Source organism: Trachurus japonicus, chromosome 13 (assembly GCF_045865225.1).
Source record: "Trachurus japonicus isolate A0001 chromosome 13, Traja_1.0".
Taxonomy (NCBI): Eukaryota; Metazoa; Chordata; class Actinopteri; order Carangiformes; family Carangidae; genus Trachurus; species Trachurus japonicus.
The window spans coordinates 14,119,603-14,137,164 of record NC_140919.1 but is presented as its reverse complement, the minus strand read 5'-3'; the positions used below and the strand labels follow the sequence as shown (position 1 = coordinate 14,137,164).

The 17,562-nt window shown below is 42.4% G+C and overlaps 1 protein-coding gene across 4 annotated transcripts in view; it reads left to right on the top strand.

The window, feature by feature from the left end:
• The first annotated feature begins 933 nt into the window (after nucleotides 1–933).
• The window catches only part of sik3 (SIK family kinase 3), a 46,315-nt gene continuing 29,686 nt past the window's right edge, over nucleotides 934–17,562 (top strand). Inside the window, exons 1-4 of one of the 4 annotated variants that reach the window (XM_085794885.1) lie at nucleotides 934–1,440; nucleotides 15,256–15,372; nucleotides 15,982–16,045; nucleotides 17,169–17,330. In XM_085794885.1, the coding sequence (XP_085651011.1) occupies nucleotides 934–1,440; nucleotides 15,256–15,372; nucleotides 15,982–16,045; nucleotides 17,169–17,330 (850 nt within the window). The remainder of the gene's footprint in view (nucleotides 1,441–15,255; nucleotides 15,373–15,981; nucleotides 16,046–17,168; nucleotides 17,331–17,562) is intronic. The other 3 variants (XM_085794888.1, XM_085794886.1, XM_085794889.1) reach the window with 3 other exon arrangements.

Genomic DNA, 17,562 nt, shown 5'->3' with positions numbered 1-17,562 from the left:
AAAAGACAGCAGCATTTCTGCAGGGCAGTTTACAAAACACTGCTGTGTGATATAAAACCACTCCTTTTATTTCATGTAAATGTTTGTAGCAATAATATGAGTTGTTGATCATTTAAAAAAAAGAAAAAGAAAAAAAAGATGTTTGTGGTTTTGGTAGGTTTTTAACTCATACTGCTTATTTCTACATTTATCTGTTTTCATTTTTCAATTTGAATTTTTCATTTCAAATGGATAACTGCATGCATGTACTGTTTTTATTTTTACTATTTATTTTTTTCTAAAAGACAGCCCTGTAGTTACAGCCTTTATGAGTGCATGTTTAATAAAGGAAATATGAGTACTACAGAAATGAACGTTTATTCTCTCATTTATGTGTGTGTATTTGGGGGGTAGAGCACTAATTCTCATTTCATCATCTCAAGCTACAGTCCTCTCTTTATAGGGACTGACCATGGACACAGAGAATTTAATTACAGTGGAAAATGTAGTCACTGCTTTTAGCGTTCATTAAAAGATCTTCTCAGATTGTTTAATGTTCTCAGAAGGTCAGGGCCATTTCTCATCAGCACACTGGTGACATTTGTGTGCAGAAGATCTGGAGGAAGGCAAAATAATGTGAAAACAGAATCATATTGAATCATTATTGAGGGGGGGGGGGACTGTGCAAAATACAAAGCTGGCCAAGATTTTTCTGCACGCCTTCATGTCACTGCAGACTAGACGGTTGGTTAGAAGCTGTGTGCATTCATTTGTGTTAAAAACAACAACAAACATTATGACAGAGTGAATTTACAAACTGAAAATGTCTATATTATGCCCACACTCGGTTATTTGAATCTGTCATTGTAGTGTCAGAGCTGCGTGTACCTTTAAAGCCTCATGAGCCCCGTCTGATCATACATAGTGCAGCAGTTTGCAAGGAATCACTGAATCATGGGAACCGGAGTGATAATGCGCACTTCTTTGTCGCCAGGGCAACCACAATACGTTTCTGTGGATGAAGTCATTTGTTACGCTGATCGTCGCCATGGTTACAACCTAGAGAGGGCGCTGCGGAGGAGCGTTCCACGTAAAATGACGCAGGGCGGGGGCGTGCCCGCGATGCGCGCTGCGCAAGGCTGCTTGTTGTTCCCGCAGAGAGGCGAGAAGATGGCGGCCGTGTCTAGCGGAGGTGCTGCTGGGTCCGCTGCGGCCGGGATTACGCACTCTGCCCGACCGACCCACGCAGTCATGGGCTCCCAGAACCGAGCCCAGCCATCCTCCGGGATCAGCCACTCCGGCCGCACCAGCACGGCCGCTGGGTGCATCACCAATCCCGGCCACACTTCGGCCACCAGGCCCCCCCCAGCCCGAGTGGGCTACTATGAAATCGAGCGGACCATCGGCAAGGGAAATTTCGCGGTTGTTAAACTAGCCACACACATCATTACCAAAGCAAAGGTAAGACGGCTCCTGCCCGCTCGTTTGAGGTGAACAAGTGGAAGTTGTCATTGTTTTATTTCCAGCTTATTCGATCATGTAGTCGGGATGACGCTGGAGGGCCTTCAGGCTCCGGAGATACAACGGCCAGCCCGCTTTGGTGACACCGCTGCTCGGCGCTGGGGAGGAGGGGAGAGGAGGGGAGGGGGGCTCGGCTCGACACGGGGCATCACCTCTAACTCCTGGATACAAACACTTTTAACACTAAATGTATCTCATTTAACGTACATTAAGTAGTGATATGTATATATATATTTTAAAAGAAAGCTATAGAGGCCCGAGGTTAATGCGTGGCAAAGCGCAGAGGACGGAGAGAAGGGGACTGACGAAGATGAAAAAGAGGAGACTGGAGCAGCTAGTTTAGCTTAGCTTAGCTTAGCTTTGGGGCTAATTAGCTGTTTGGCTAGATACAAGACATCTACTATTCAGGCAGCAGCAGGCACACAAGGTTAAAAGTTTGCAGCGCCCTCCTGGATAACTTTTAAAATTAACAGTGGACTCCCAAAGTCGTAGGGTTGTTTATCGTCCGAGTTAGTGAAAGCTGTCTGTGAAATTCATCTTAGAAGTGTCACATAAAATCTGGTTTAAAGCCAGAGGGCTGCGTTTTTATGATTTATATTCGCTTTGCTTTTATCAGTGTGTCTAAGGAAAGTGTTTCTAGTGAAATACACAGTGCCCTTTTGGCTTAGTTGAACTTAACCACCCGCTGTTTAGATTAGTTTATTCAACAGTCAGATGCTATCTCCTTCAAAGTGGACATGAAAACATTGTCATGGTTAAATAAGTGGTTTCCTAATAACACTGGGGAGTCTACGTAGATGCTTTTGCATAGAGTTGGGGCTGCTGGATGATTGACACACACTATTATCAGCAAATGATATTCATGCAAAACTCTGTCATTCTTGATGAATAGATGCGTTACATTGGGCTTTGCCAGAAGTCTGCCCTCTGTTGTAAATATCTAACTGTGATTATGACACTTGAGATTGCACCCACGTTTTTTTTAATGGTCCTTTTCATGTTTAAATGTTTTTTGGCAAGCAACAGATGTGGACTTTGATGATAAGTGGTGGTGGAGGGGGAAGTTTGGGGGCATCACAAGAAGGAAGAGATTGCTCAAATATTCCCAAGTCGTGTCTTTTTCTATTTTGTGCTGACCTGTTGGACCAGGAGCCGCGCTGTCTCAAGGCTTTATTTGCTTTTAAGTTGTCTGTTGTGACTCCAAATATGTTGGCTACCACCCCAGCCAGGAAGAGACTCCTTGTCCTCCTCGGTAGCACTGGCCCCAAAAGGACCAAAACAAATAACTTTGAACGTTGGACAACGGCAGCATCGCTACTGTCGCTGTGTAATTCTCCACTTTGATTTTCAGGATTTAAAGTATAGTGGCATTAGGAAGCCTTTCTTTTGATGATAAAGATTGTTGTGATTGGGTTAGCTGAAGCTTACATTTTACAGCCAACTTCTGCAGCATAATTGTCTTGTTCTTCTCTACCTGATGAAGAGCCTTTAATTCCAATGGCACAAATAAAGGTGTGTCGACTCGAGGCAGCGGAGTGTGCCACTTTACCTCTATGCCCTTGTTGACATACACACAGACAGACAATCATGGGTCATTTGTCTGCTTTGCACCACATAGCCCAGGGAACCTTCCTTCTTAGTTTCATGAAGCCAAAATAAACCTGGTTTAGTGAGTGTCGTGAAATGTTTTTTTTCTCTTAACACCACAGAAGACATTTCATGAAAGGCCTCATCTGACAACAATATAATTTAAAGACTAATAAAAGTATCAGGGGCAGCGAGTTCTGTCTTTTTTTTTTTTTTTTTTTGGAAAGAGCAATACAAAGACAGTAGCGACGTAATAAGGAGAGATTGATGAGCTGGTTATGAAGCTTTATTCCTTGTGCATGAGCCTGTTTATGCTTGTCTGGATATGCGTGTGTGGCTGGCAGTGTCTGGCTGTCTCGCTGAGAGTGAGAGACAGGCAGAGGACAAAAAATTACAGTGGAAAAATGGACTGACAGAATGAAAGAGAGGCCTTGTTTGTTGTCTGTCGATGGTGGTCTCTGACAGGGGGCTTCAGCGCCCCCCCACCACCACCCCCAGTTGCTCCTCATGAATATCAGAAGAATAGGAGTGTGCTTTCACATGCCTGTGGATATCATGAATATGGATATGACGATCAGTCATCAAGACGAAAACGCGCTACTTCGGAGCCTCGTTTTTATGGCCTCGGTTTTTATAACAATCCAATGAGAAATGCTGACTAGTCAAAAATAGCCTAACAACTCTCTCAGTTGTTAGATGGAGCTGGATGATACCCTGCAGTGCAGTCACACTGAAGAGGACCTGGCTATTTTTACTTGGTAGATGTAGAAGCCCAGAGAGAGACACACGGTCCCTTTTTACGCGTCTTAATTTGCTCTGTTTTTAAAAAAAAACCTAAAACATCCAACAGGCTTTTTTGTTGTCATTTCATCTTCTCTTGTCATTTCTAACCACATATTTTTGCTGATACTTGTGGAATCGGTGATGTTGGTTGGTGCGTGCGTGCGTGTGTGTGCGTGCTCTGGGTAACACGGGAGCACACACGCACAGAAACACAAACCTCCAGTGGTAGATACTAGATACTGAGCTCGTGTGTGCTGCACCTGGGTGTTGTAATAGTGAAAGTTCATTTCCTCCAGACAAAGGTCAGCGAGCGAAGTGGAAGTCAAAACAGGCGTTTTTTTTTATGCGTCTCGCACAGATGCTATGCAAGAGCTGAGGCCTCTGGGCCGTGCTCTGCTGCTGCTGTTGTCTAGATACATGTGGAGTTTTCATTGTTCAGTCTAAGTCTCTCCATAAACTTCACTGTGCAGGTCGTGATCGTTCAGCAATGCAAGAGACAGGAGTTCACTGTCGCACAATAGATCATTTGTGTAGCTCTGATCAATCCAATTTCCGATTTATAAAGCACATTTAAATAAACACAAAGGTGTCCAAAGTGCTGTACAGTAAAATAAAAACCATAAAACATAATAAAAAGGCAAAAATACTAAAGATAAAAAACACAATAAAACATAATAAACTTTAAATAGACCATCCACCCCGCATAAAATATCTGTGCACATGAAATCAACAACCTACGTAGCTTGAAAAGCCAAAGAAAAGAGGTTTGTTTTTGTTTTTCAGTCTGTCTGCGTCCTTTAATCCAACCTTGCCGAAGCTGCTTTACATCGACCTCCAATGTAAAGTATTTTCAAATTTTATGAAAATGTTAGAAACGCGATGGAAACTGTTCAGGGTAAACACACACAGCAAGTTGTTGGGTAAACTGAAGCCTGAGGTTTTGTAACCGATCGTCTCTGATAGGCTATTAATTAGCCTTTTTGTTTCGATGCACTTTACTTGAGATGATATTCCTCATCCTAGCACTTTGACAGGTGGCGAATTTGCACATTATTTTGCATATCCTTTCAGCAGCCGCTGTCAGCTATTGTATGGAATTGCGTTTGGCGGTTTTTTTTCATATGCACAGTTAATTTATTAGAGTCAATAAAGTCCTTTCATCTTTCATTATCATTCTGGCTCTGGAAATTATAGAAAATGTCCACTGCTGCCTGCCACTCAGGTATAATGAGTAATCTTCAGTCGTGGCGGCGGCCGTCCTCTATGGTGAGTGATCATTTTCACTGATAACAATGACACAAGGACATGTGTGGCAGAACATACTCGTCGTCATGCGTTTCTGCAGGGTACAGACAGAGTAGACATTTTTTCTCCCATTATGATTGATTAATAATAATTATTATTACACCTTCATTTGGAGAAACGGTGGAAATGATTCAAATTTTAATCGCCATAATTAACATCAACGTACCTGATTTAAGTAGCACAGGCTTTTTCTTGTTTTGTTATGTTTGGTAAGCTCGCTCCAGTACAAAAGGTGGTGCTATGGTCCTTGTATGAACCCGACTTCTAATCAAGTAAAGACACATTTTTTGAAAAGCCCTCTGTCTTTTTAGTGCCCACAGCAAGGTGAGCGTGATTGGTAGAAGGTGGCACTGGATCGCGTGTCCTGACCTGCCTCTCTGTGGGGAAGCAGGTTTTTTTTTCTTTCTTTCCTCGTTCTTTTTCCTGTCTTCTCCCCTTTCCTCTCCACTGTGTGTGTGTGTGTGTGTGTGTTTTGTTTCTGTTGTTGTTAAAAGCAAGAAAAGGATGAGCAGGAGGAAGAGGGCAGACAGGCAGGATGGCAAACGTTAGGTAACAGGCCTAATGTACTGTGTAACAATTTCACTCAGTGACACATAAACACACACACATATATATATGCACACATAGGGTCTCAACATACAGGATCCCCTCCCTTTGCTTCTTTTTAAAAACACACAGTCACATTCAAGTATGATTTCATTTTAGGTAAATAATATGACAAAGGCAGCGTTTCTGCCTGACTTATCTTCTTGCCCTGTAGACATCTGCTGCTGTTGCTGTTGCTGCTGTTGCTGCTGTTGCATCCTCAGCAGTGTGAATCTACATCCAGCCTCGCTTCAGAAAAAGAGAAAGAACACACACACATGCACACACACACTCGAGCCGTACCCAATGTTTTCTCTCGACACGACAGAGGTGGAGGACGAGGATTATTGTAGGTGCAGTCAGTGTCATCCTGATGGTGGCTGTTAAAAAAAAATTCACAACTCCACATCATCATCATCCTCATCATCCTCATCCACAGCACAGTGCCTGTTGTTGGAGGCGACTGTGTGTTGTTGCCAAGGCTACTAGTTAGTTAGGGAAAGGTCGCTCCATTCAAGTGTTGCTGGTTTCCGTAGCGACGGTGATGCTTCCAGACCCCGGCGGTGACTACCGATCCTGAATGGAGCTCACTTGTTGGCATTGGAATGGCCGCCGAGCTCTTTGTCCGTCAGGAAGTCTCCGACTGCGTGTTTAGGGTTATTTATTTACACCACGAACTTGTTCAGTTTGTTTGGTTTATTAAGATCCCTGTTAACTTATGCAAAGCAGCAGCTATTTATCCTTTAATTTTCATAAATGACAATAAAAAACAACTCTAAACGACACATACTTGATACATAAAAAACAAAAGGTACATACTTAATACATGCAAATATAACACCCGAGACGACACCACACAAAGATTACAAGCTCCTACATTGAATCATTTCCCTTCACACATAGATGCCACAACCCAAAACTGAAACCAGATATTTATGAGTGACAGACCATTTTACAACTAATGGTCAAAATTACATAATAATCTTTTAATTTTGTTTTAAAACTTACCATATTTCTTTGTTGTGTACCAACCCGTGAAGTTTGATGTGACAGAAGTCGTCCAGTGGGACCATTTCAAGAGACGGGCAAATATAATGAACCTACATAAATAAAATCCAATATTGTAACATTTGTGCCCAAATTGAAAATCCATACTGTGATAAACGTAAATTTGAATCAAATTGCCTGTGAAATCTGTTGTAGTTATTACCGGATTAAATAAGTGGATAGCTTTGTTTTTGTTTTGTTTTTTGTTTGGGCTGATCCAGCAAATTAAATACTTATATGCAAAAAAAAAAAAAAAAAATCCAAAAGTCACAACAGAGCACACAATTGTCTAGTAAATCCAGAGATTAGATCAGATTATGGTTTTTATAGTAGTGCGTAAAACCGTCATCACAGACAAAATCCACACATTTGAAAAAAAAAAAAGATGGACTAGCAATTGTTTGATAATAATAATAATAAACTTTATTTCTATAGCACAGGGTTACAAGGTGCTTCACAAAATACAATATCATTGAGACAATAAAGCAATTAAGACAAAAATGAAGAAAACACCATACAGAAAACAGTGAACAAGCATAAGATGAAATAATAGAAATAGATAAAACAATAAAACAAAAATCAAAATATGTAAAAAAATACATTATTAGCCAACGAATCGATCAGCTCAGTCGCCATGTGCCTGACTGCTGCAGTAGTAGTAGTAGACGGCCGGGCAGAGATGAGACGATAATGATGTGATGATGACGGACGTGTTGTCTGAGTGTGTGTTCACTGTGTGTCGTCCCTTAAAGAAAAGTGTGTGACATGCCTATACACCTATATGTGTTTTTGTTCTCGTATCGTAAAGCCAAACGGGAATGGCTGGTTCTTCTCTCTATCTATCTACCGATCAATCACTGAGAAGATGGGACCGTTCAGAGTCGGCTGGTTGGTTGGTTGGTTGCTCATGTGACGACTGCAGTTTTTGCTCCATTTGTTCAAATATTGTAAAAAAGAAAATTCTATATTAAAATGAGTCGGTACTAGTTGCTTCAGATGTAGTTTCCCCTCTGCAACTTGATGTTGTCACAATGTGTTGGTCGAGCCGTTGCCAAATACTGCCCATGATTAGGTGTGCAAGCATCGCCATAAAATGCGCAGCGTCCCATTGCTATGCAAGAAGAAGCAGAGGAGAAAGAAAGGAAAAACAAAACAACCTGCTGCAGTCGGCAGATAGATGTAATGTCTAGTTTTTCCACACTGTAGCTGTAGCACAACTCCCCCCACTCCCCACTCCCCAGTCTTGCACTTTCAGCCCGACACGTTCAACTGAGTCATTTCCACACATGAACTCTCCCATTACAAGTGTGTAACATCTCTGAGAAGCATTGTGTTGACTCATACTGTGTGTGTGTGTACGTGCATATTACAGTCATAAAGCGGTGCAGCCTTTGCTGACCAGCTGTGACCGACTGTGTTGTGTGTGTGTGTGATGTTTTTGAGTTTTTCACACGCCTGCTTGTGTTTTTTGCAAGTCACCGTTTACCGCTGTAACTTTGTTTTTCTATTCCTCATTTATGGTCGCGCTGCTTTTGTGCCCTATCTGCCAGTAAAGTGGGGCTACTCTCAGTACACATCATAATAATAATAATGATAATAATAATAATAATATTAAGAGTTACAGATGGCCGTGATGCCATATTTTCAACATGAACAGGGTTAGTGTGTTGTGTGTATGTGTGTGTGGTTTTTATCCCCCAACATGCTGGTGTGAGTTAAGCCTGAGCATTACACCGTCCTGAGGGTGTTGTAATATCTGTGTCACCTCTTGATGAAGGGTCACCTCATGCATTATGTCACCGCACCACCACCACTGTCTGTGTGTGTGTGTGTAAACATATGTGAACATATATATAACATGTCATGCACTTGTCCTGGCTTCCCACTGTAGACGTTACACCATAGACCCAATTCTGTGTTTGGGATTAGCCCCATTTCAGCTGAGTCATGGATGGATGTTTTCAAAATGAGAATCAACTTTTACAGCTTTTTTTTTGGGGGTTGTGTGTTTTTTTTTTTGAGTCCTGCTGGTTCCTTATAGTCGATCTAAATCTGTGCAATAGACAACAGAAAAACAAAAACATGCAACTTCTGACAGCTTGATGGGGTTTGTTGCAGTTTGCGGTAACACTTTATAATGAGTACACACTATTAAGCATTAGTTAAGCAGTTAAGCCAGTGTTTTTCAACCATGCGTGGGGTCGTCTGAAATGTCTAGTAGGCTAATTGATAAAAAAAACAAAAAACATATATATTTTTAACAAATTATGATTAAAACACCACACACCATCTTAAACAACTGTATTCTATACTTTCACTTTCTTGAATATAAATCGAGTTTAAATAAAATGCAGCAAATATCTTGATTGACGGCCGCGGGGCCGCCAGAAATTTGTGATGTCAAATTGGGGTCAAAAGCCAAAAAAGGTTGGGATGGGAACCACTGAGTTAAGCATTAAATACTGAATTCTTCATTTATAACGCATGAATACTCCATTATTATGTAGTTTATAAACACAGTTAATGTTTTACTCATCACTGATCAGCACTAACTGTATTTATAAACTACATACTAATGAGTATTCATGCGTTATAAATGAAGAATTCAGTATTTATTACTAATGCTTAAATAGTGTGTTACCCAGTTTGCCTGTTTCTTTTGCAGTGCAACATGTTTTGTTTTACTGCGATACACTATACTGAGTGAGGATATTTTTGGCTGGCGCTTGGCTGGTTATTAATGTTGGAAATTATACCAGACACTTGACTTATTCAGTGTCTTTGCTGATGCTGTGATATGGGTGAATGTCAGTCAGTGTCAGTGTGATGCACCAAACTATCACTATACTTTTTTAAAAACCCATATGTAGATAAATATTTTTTATTACCATGGCAGTTGTGAAACTTTGACATGTTCAGGTCATGACCATCCCAAGAATGTTTCTAAAAGAGTTGTTGTGTTGCCATTATGAGACGAAAAGACTTTACTCTAACGACTCAACATGACTTAATGTTACAGAGAAAGGGTCTGAATACTTCTTTAATCCACTGTTAATACCAATACAAGAGAACATTTGCCTCTTCTTTAAGTCTTGCCCTGTCGTAAGCATCTAACAAGCTCCCAGTAATCTCAATCTGACTGGCTGGTAGTGTGATGGTAGCTGCTGCTGCTGCTGCTGCTGCTGCTGGTGAATTGTTGTTGAAGCAGATAATCACCTGATGATGTCCTCTGATGGGTTTTTATGGGTTTATTTTCATTACACCGTCACCTGTTGTTATTTATATTTACTGTGTGTTTATGTACTGGCGGGCTGGAGTTGTGTAACGTACAGTAAATGGGCCCCGGCTGGGCTCGGATGATGCTATGTTGAGGTCACAGTCTTGTGATCGGAGGGGCTATGTGACACTTCATCTCATTACAGCCGGCCTCTCAGGAGTCTCTGTGTGTGTGTGTGTCTCTGTGTCTCTGTATGTGTGTGTGTGTGTGTGTACCCAGATCTTTTGACAGAAAATTCCAGAGTCATGGAAGCTGGTGTGAAGGCAGATTGAACGCCTGCAGCCTGTGAGCGGCGGTAGAGGGTCAACCTTTGAGATCGACTCTGGTGGTCACATGGTTGGTTGGTTGTTTGTTTGATGGATCCATCCAGCAGCGTACCAACTAGGGGTGTAACGGTATTTGTATTCGTCCCATGCCGTCACGGTTCGTCGCACACAGTCATACGACAAATACGTCTGAGTAAATATTAAAAAAAAAAAAAAAAGTCGAGTCCTCACTCCAATCCAGGTGGCGGTAACGAGCCTAAAAGCTGCCGGCTACTGTCAAAAAAAGTGATGAGAGTGTGAAGTTAGAGGAGCCTCCGGCCTCATTCATGTCACCGTTTGGCTTCTCAGTGAAACACAACGGTGACGGGTCGCGACTGGTCGACCGGACAAAGGCCGTCGGCGATGTTTCACGGACGCACGGTGCGTCACTAGAAATGCATCAAAAACGTTAGCGCATATAAGACGGCATCACCCCGATATGTCAATCACTGGCGCAAGGAAAAAGACAAGTTGTGTGCAACAACTTGTCTCCGCTGTGTTTAAAGGACAATTCCGGGCAAATTCAACTTGCTTGAGGTGTACATTTTTTTCCACAGACAGCGTCAGGTGGCTACTCAAACATGCGCCGAGAAGTTTTTTTTACTTGAGGCAAGTCAAGAGTTGATATTCCTGTGTTTATGACACAAATGGGAGCTTCCAACTGCATGTAAACACATCGAGCGCGTCAACTTGGGTCTCGCGCGAGACTCCAGGAGACTTTGAATTAGATTGAGTTTTACAAACATGTCGGCTTGCTTGAAGTAAATAAACTTCTTGGTGCATGTTTGTGGAGCCATCTGACGCTGTCTGTGGAAAAAAATTGCGGCTTTGAGGGATGTAAACAGCCTAAGCAGCAGAACTTGCATCCGCTCCCATTCATTGCTGCCGTGGCGATGCGGGGACAGACACAACTACCGCAAAACAGGAGCAATTAAACTGAAAATCTTCAGATTCCTTCTTTTAGACCTAAAATGTTAGGAAAATACAGCCCCGAGTTGAATTTGCCCGGAATTGTCCTTTAAGCCTCTTGACATGAACACAGACAGGACCAGTAACATCACCAAAGCAACTGGCATCTAGTCTCAATTAACATTGATGTTAGTTTCTTGTTTTTTTATAATAGTTGCCAGTTGTCAAGTGCAAGTTTTTTTCCTGTAGAATTAATGAATGGTATTATAACACTCCCAATACACTTGTTTTAGTTTATATTCTATTTGTTTTTTTACTTTGATAACAGAAGATGGTTTTTAGTTTTACATTCAGTTAATGTTTGTTGTACCAAACCGTGACTTGTGTGTACCGTTATAGCCCTAATACCATCCAACCAACCAACCAGCCAACCATCCTGCCCGTTACGATCATCCAGTTACGACGCTGCAGATGACCGACCAGTGTGTAAAGCATGATGAGCCTCTGCAGCAAGCCAGCGTCTGTGAGCTCCCAGCTGCCCCAGTTGTGCCACTGTGTCCCTTTTCTTCGCCCTGTGGCCATTGAGCAACATCCCTTAGGCATAAGGTTTTATATTCAGACACACACAGACACAGCGAGCCTCTGTACACTTACGGCATGTGGCCAGATTAGCCCTGTTTCCTCATTTTCAAGAGGACTCGGTGTCCTCAAAACGAGGCATAATGTGTATGTGTGGATGGCGGCATACGTCTCAGTGTGGGTGGGTGTATATATATATATGTGTGTGTGTGTGTGTGTGTGTGTGTGATCCAGATGTCCTGTTGTTACCCTCCAGAAGACGCAGAGAGGGGAGTGATTACATCAACAAAACTGGACGACTGCCAAAGCCAAGAATAGATTCCCAGAGCTTAAAATATCTCATATACACTTAAACATACATGACGCAGGTCGTTGTTTTTAATGCCTCAGTCGGTCAGCGCTGGTGGTGACATTTGTTCTTGTGGATGATACAATATCCCAGAAACGAAACGCCTCGAGGGAATTTCTTCAAACGTGACGCACAAAATATCCACTTTAGGAGTAAAAGGATGATCTGATGAGATGTTTGTTGTCAAAGGGTCGGTGGTCAAGGTCGCAGTGACCTCACAGGACACGCTTTCATAAAAGACACTTGCACTGTTTCATGGAAAATGGCCAATAACGTGATGAAGTGATGACATTTTATATTCAAAATGTCAAAGGCCTTTTCTCATGCTTAAAAAAAACATGTCACATTTGATTGGATATTGAAGAGGTGATGATAATCTGCATGTCCATGGCGACTGTATCGATCTTCTTTAAAGCACCTCTGGTTTAGTTGAAAGCTTCTTTTGCATATTTCAAGTATCAGCGAAAGCTTTAGGGATGTTGTAGGTATGTTGGTCCACTAAATAACTGCTCTTTACTAGTTGTCGGCAATAGAAATACTAGTGGATTAAAGTCATTATTTAAAGGCCGGGTTGGAGATCCTGGAAAAATGGTTCTAGCAAGCCACATTTTGAAAATACACACGTCAAAAGTCAAAACCCCTTTCCTCAGACTTCTCTCGCAGGAACATGTAACGCTTGTTCAGAGTTGGGTTCACATCAAGGTGAAGCTGCAAAGGTGTCACGATCCCAATGTGAGAGACGCATCTTTACGCGATACTGTCGTGTGTCACTGTGCAGCATCGCTAACTGTCTGCCAGCTTTTTCTCACGGCTCATTCTCGTGAAAGAAAACACCTGACATCACAATAAACCATCCAGCATCCAGCTCAGAGCCACATCAGACTTCAGACTTCAGTGTTGTTCTCTTTTCTGCGTCGTAACTCGTTAAAAACTCTGATCACGCACGCGTTTAGTGCAGGAGGAGCGGTATGTGCAAAAGAGGGAGACAGGGAGAGTGGCGTTCAAGATGATTGGATGCTGTTTTTACAGGATCGTCCGTCCCACAGGTGACTGACTTTTTTCATTTTTGTAAAGTATTCAATTAATTGTTTGCAATCGGAGTGTGCAGAGGATTTCAAGCAATTTAGTAAAAAAAAAACCTGCTCCAGAATAGGCTCTCGGACTCTACCTTTAAGATTTTAATAAAGTACAACACTCCTTATTTGTTGCGTTTAAAGATGTTACCCTGAGGTCTGGGGGATGCCCCCCTCTCTCTCATCTTGATAACGCCTGAATGTCGTAAACAAGTGAGCTGAAAAGTGGGACAGAGGACATCCAGTAAAATTAGCATTGTGTGTGGCAAGGTTGAAGGTTGTGTAAGGAAAAAAAAAACACACACACACACACACACAGACAGGATACATCATCACCTTTTTTTTTATAAATGAAGAACTCATCCACAAAAACAGATAATACAAAACCACAACTTTAGTGAACTGACATGTTTGTAAATGGAGACATTAACTTCCAGTTTCCTCACCCACAACTGTCCAGCACTCCTGAGGAAAAACTACACACACGCACACACACACACACAAACACACACACACACACAGATTTGGATTAATGCCACTGATAAATGTGGCTCGGAGCTCTCGGGACCCCTCGTTACCCTCTCTCACTTCCCCTTCCTGTCTGCAACAGGAAGTCGGCCGTGTTGGGCTTCACTTGGACTCCTCTTCTTCTTCCTCATGTCTATATCAGGGAAAGAAAAAAGGGGGAGCTAGTAGTAGGGATGGCGTGGCGTGTAATGTATGTGTGTTGATGCAGGACACATGCTTTTCATTTTTTCACACAGACCGGCCGCACTCGCTCCGTCTATTTTTGGCAGGAGCCGTGTTTTGGGGGCAGTCCCATTAGCCGCGCTTGATTAAGTCATTAAAGTCGTCTGCCCGCTCCTAAGTGGCAGAGCAAAGCTCCTGTCACACACCATCACCGTCCACGCCGCCGCCCAGCGCCATTGTCGAGGAGCGGCTCGGCCGGTTACGCAAGAGTTCGTGCTGTGGCAGTGGAAGGTCACGGCCGAGGTCGGGTTACCCAAACACGCTGGAATCCAGAGAAAGCACGATATGTTGTTGGCAATGGCAACGCTGTTCATTCTTTAAAAAAAATGCAAACAATCACGTGTCTTAGGGATGTCACGATTATAGATTTTCTTGGTACGATTATTTTCAGTGAAATAATTACGGTGTTACGATTATTATGATGATTATGCATCAATACATTTCACAAAACTATGAATGTGTAAAATCAAATATAGTCAAAATATAATTACATTACTAATCTCTAAATATGGGACCAGTTATTAATCCGCCAGGGGAAGTGTTTGTATAGTATAATATAATATAAGTTAATTTTAATCTTTTTTTAAAATTACAAATGACACGCTCACATTTAAATTCCCACCAATTCAGTGTTACATTAGATAAATGGACCAGTATCTGTGCATCTTCCTTTTACTTTAAGACATAGCCTAATTTTTTTCGTAAAGTCACGGTATTTAGGAATCTTTACGATCAATTAATTAATTGTGGCGTTTAATACCGCAATTAATGCAAGTAATTGTGACATCCCTAATGTGTCTAATCAGACTTTCTTGTTATTGTCGTTTTTCCGGTTGCATTTCTTTTGGTGAATAGATTTGCTGTTTGCCAGGTCAGACTCATGTTACACCGAGTGTGTGTGTGTGTGTGTGACTCACACCTTCCTCTTACCTTCTTCGCTGATTATTTTCTTGGCTCTTTGCTCCTCTGTGATTATTGTGTCATCACAGCAGCGTCGGAGCGGAGGGGCGATGGGGGCCGTGTCCTGGAATTGTTGCCTGTAATTTAAAACCCGTTAATGTTGAAGGTGTTTTATTCTCTGTATTTAGATAACTCACGATCCGTCTGTCTTGTTTTTGTTTCTTCACTCCCTCTCTCGCCATTTCCTTCACTCTCCCTCCCTCGTCATTCATCTCTCCCCCTCTTTCTCTCTCTGTGTGTCTCCAGGTGGCTATAAAAATAGTGGATAAGACCCAGCTGGACGACGAGAACCTGAAAAAGATCTTCAGAGAGGTGCAAATCATGAAGTTGCTGAAGCACCCCCACATCATCCGCCTCTACCAGGTATACACGCTCGCTCGGCCCACGGAGCCGACAGGGCGCTCGGCTCGGCTCGGCTCTGATCTTACACCTGAGAACTCGTGTCGACCCAATAGGGAAAAAAAAAGAACAAACCAAACACGTGATGATTTCATCTACCATTGTTTTTTTGTTTTTTTAACCACCGATTTGACCCCTTCGACCAGGGGAAAGTTCTTTTCCACTTTCACCGGTGTACAGCTCGCTAAAACCTTTTGCCTCGGTGAGACTCAGTTCAAGGAAAGAAAGACTTTCCTGTTTGTTTTCCTCACTCGGACTTTTCCAGCTGCCACACGGTAACTTTCCCGGCATCCTGGCTAAAAAAAAACCAGTCCCAACAAAATCATCATCATCGTCGTCGTCACGAAGTCCGAATCCTTCCACATGCATATGTTGAACACGACACAGGCAGTTTTTCCTGTTCTATATAAAACCTACTATTTGTATGCCAAACAATGCTTACTCATGCTGTTGCGTAACGGATGAACCGCCCATCACTAGATGTTGGTCTGTCTGAGGGTCTGTGGGTCCAAGATGCTTTTTTTTTTTTTGTGTGTGTGTGTGTGTGTCTTCATCATTTGTTTTTGTCTTCAGGTGATGGAGACGGAGAGGATGATCTATCTGGTCACAGAGTACGCCAGCGGTGGGGAGATATTCGGTAAGACATGTACTGTAATGTGGTGGATTCCCCCCCTTTTCTTCTTCTTTTTTTTATTTGTTGTTGCCTCTGCCCTGTAGTTCCTGTGGCTGTAAAATTGACAATAAAACACAATAAAAAAACTACAAAAGCTTCTTAGTAGGGAGTGCTGCAGTTGGGTCAAAAAATGTGAAAGATGTGAGAAATCAGGTGCTCTTCAGGACAAAAAGGACTTGTAACATATTTCAAACTTTTTGGCTGTTTTTTACTTCTTTCTGACGGTCTGTTTTCTCTGTTTTTCCACAATAAAAAAAACTCACCCTTTAGGAGTAGGTTCGTTACCTTTAATTGTCGGTGCAAGCTATTTTTAGAACGGCGGAGCAGAGCCGTGAGCTGCTCAGAGCTACGCTACGGAGGCTCATGGGATTTCTTGGTTTCCCTCATCAAACTCATCAAATACACAATCCAACAACTCCAAAACGCTCTGGTGGACAAGTTGTGACCTGCGCATTCACCACGCTATGAGAGAATAACAGAATGTTACCACACAGAGTTGTTTTAGAGGTAAATGCAGAGACTGCTTGCTGAAAAACTGCCCCCAACGGGAACGCGCATCAGTGGTTTTGCATGAATTTACCTCGTTTTGGAGTTGTTGGATTGTGTATTTGATGAGTTTGATGAGGGAAACCAAGAAATCCCATGAGCCTCCGTAGCGTAGCTCTGAGCAGCTCACGGCTCTGCTCCGCCGTTCTAAAAATAGCTTGCACCAACAATGAAAGGTAACGAACCTACTGCTATGACTATAGGGATTATGGCAATGAGCCAATTTGCCAAAAAATGTTGAACTATCCCTTTAATATTTCAAATTGCTCATGTCTGTACAGGTCCTTAGGGACTGCTGTATATATTTAGTGATTGATTCGTCATATACGGTAATTAAATTAAATGTTCAGTTGTGTCTCTCTAAAGCTTCACTTACTGTGTATTCACCCAGTTCATCTGTTGTGTGAATGCTGCCTTTCATTTCATCTAAACCCCAGAGTCATAAAAGCTGATGTACCGAACACTGCAGATTCACTGAGAAGCATACATTGTACATTGAACTGTAGTTTGTGTGTGTGTGTGTGTCTGTGTGTGTGTGTAGACCACCTGGTTGCTCACGGGCGTATGGCGGAAAAGGACGCCAGAAAGAAGTTCAAGCAGATCGTGGCAGCCGTCCATTTCTGTCACTGTCGTAACATCGTGCACCGAGACCTGAAGGCTGAGAATCTGCTCCTGGACCACAACCTCAACATCAAAATTGCAGGTGTGTGTGTGTGTGTGTCTCTGTTTGTGTGTGTGTTTACACCTAATTTAGTGCATTAAAGGGATAGTTCACCCTAGAATGATATTTCGCTCATTATCTACTCACCCTCATGTTGATTAAGGGCTGGAAGAAGTTTCAGAGTCCTCCGTCCCTTCTCTGAGTTACAGGGGGTCTTAGCGTAGCAGTGCATTTCAAGGCAACGGTTGTAAAGGGACACCAGAGCTCTTCGTAA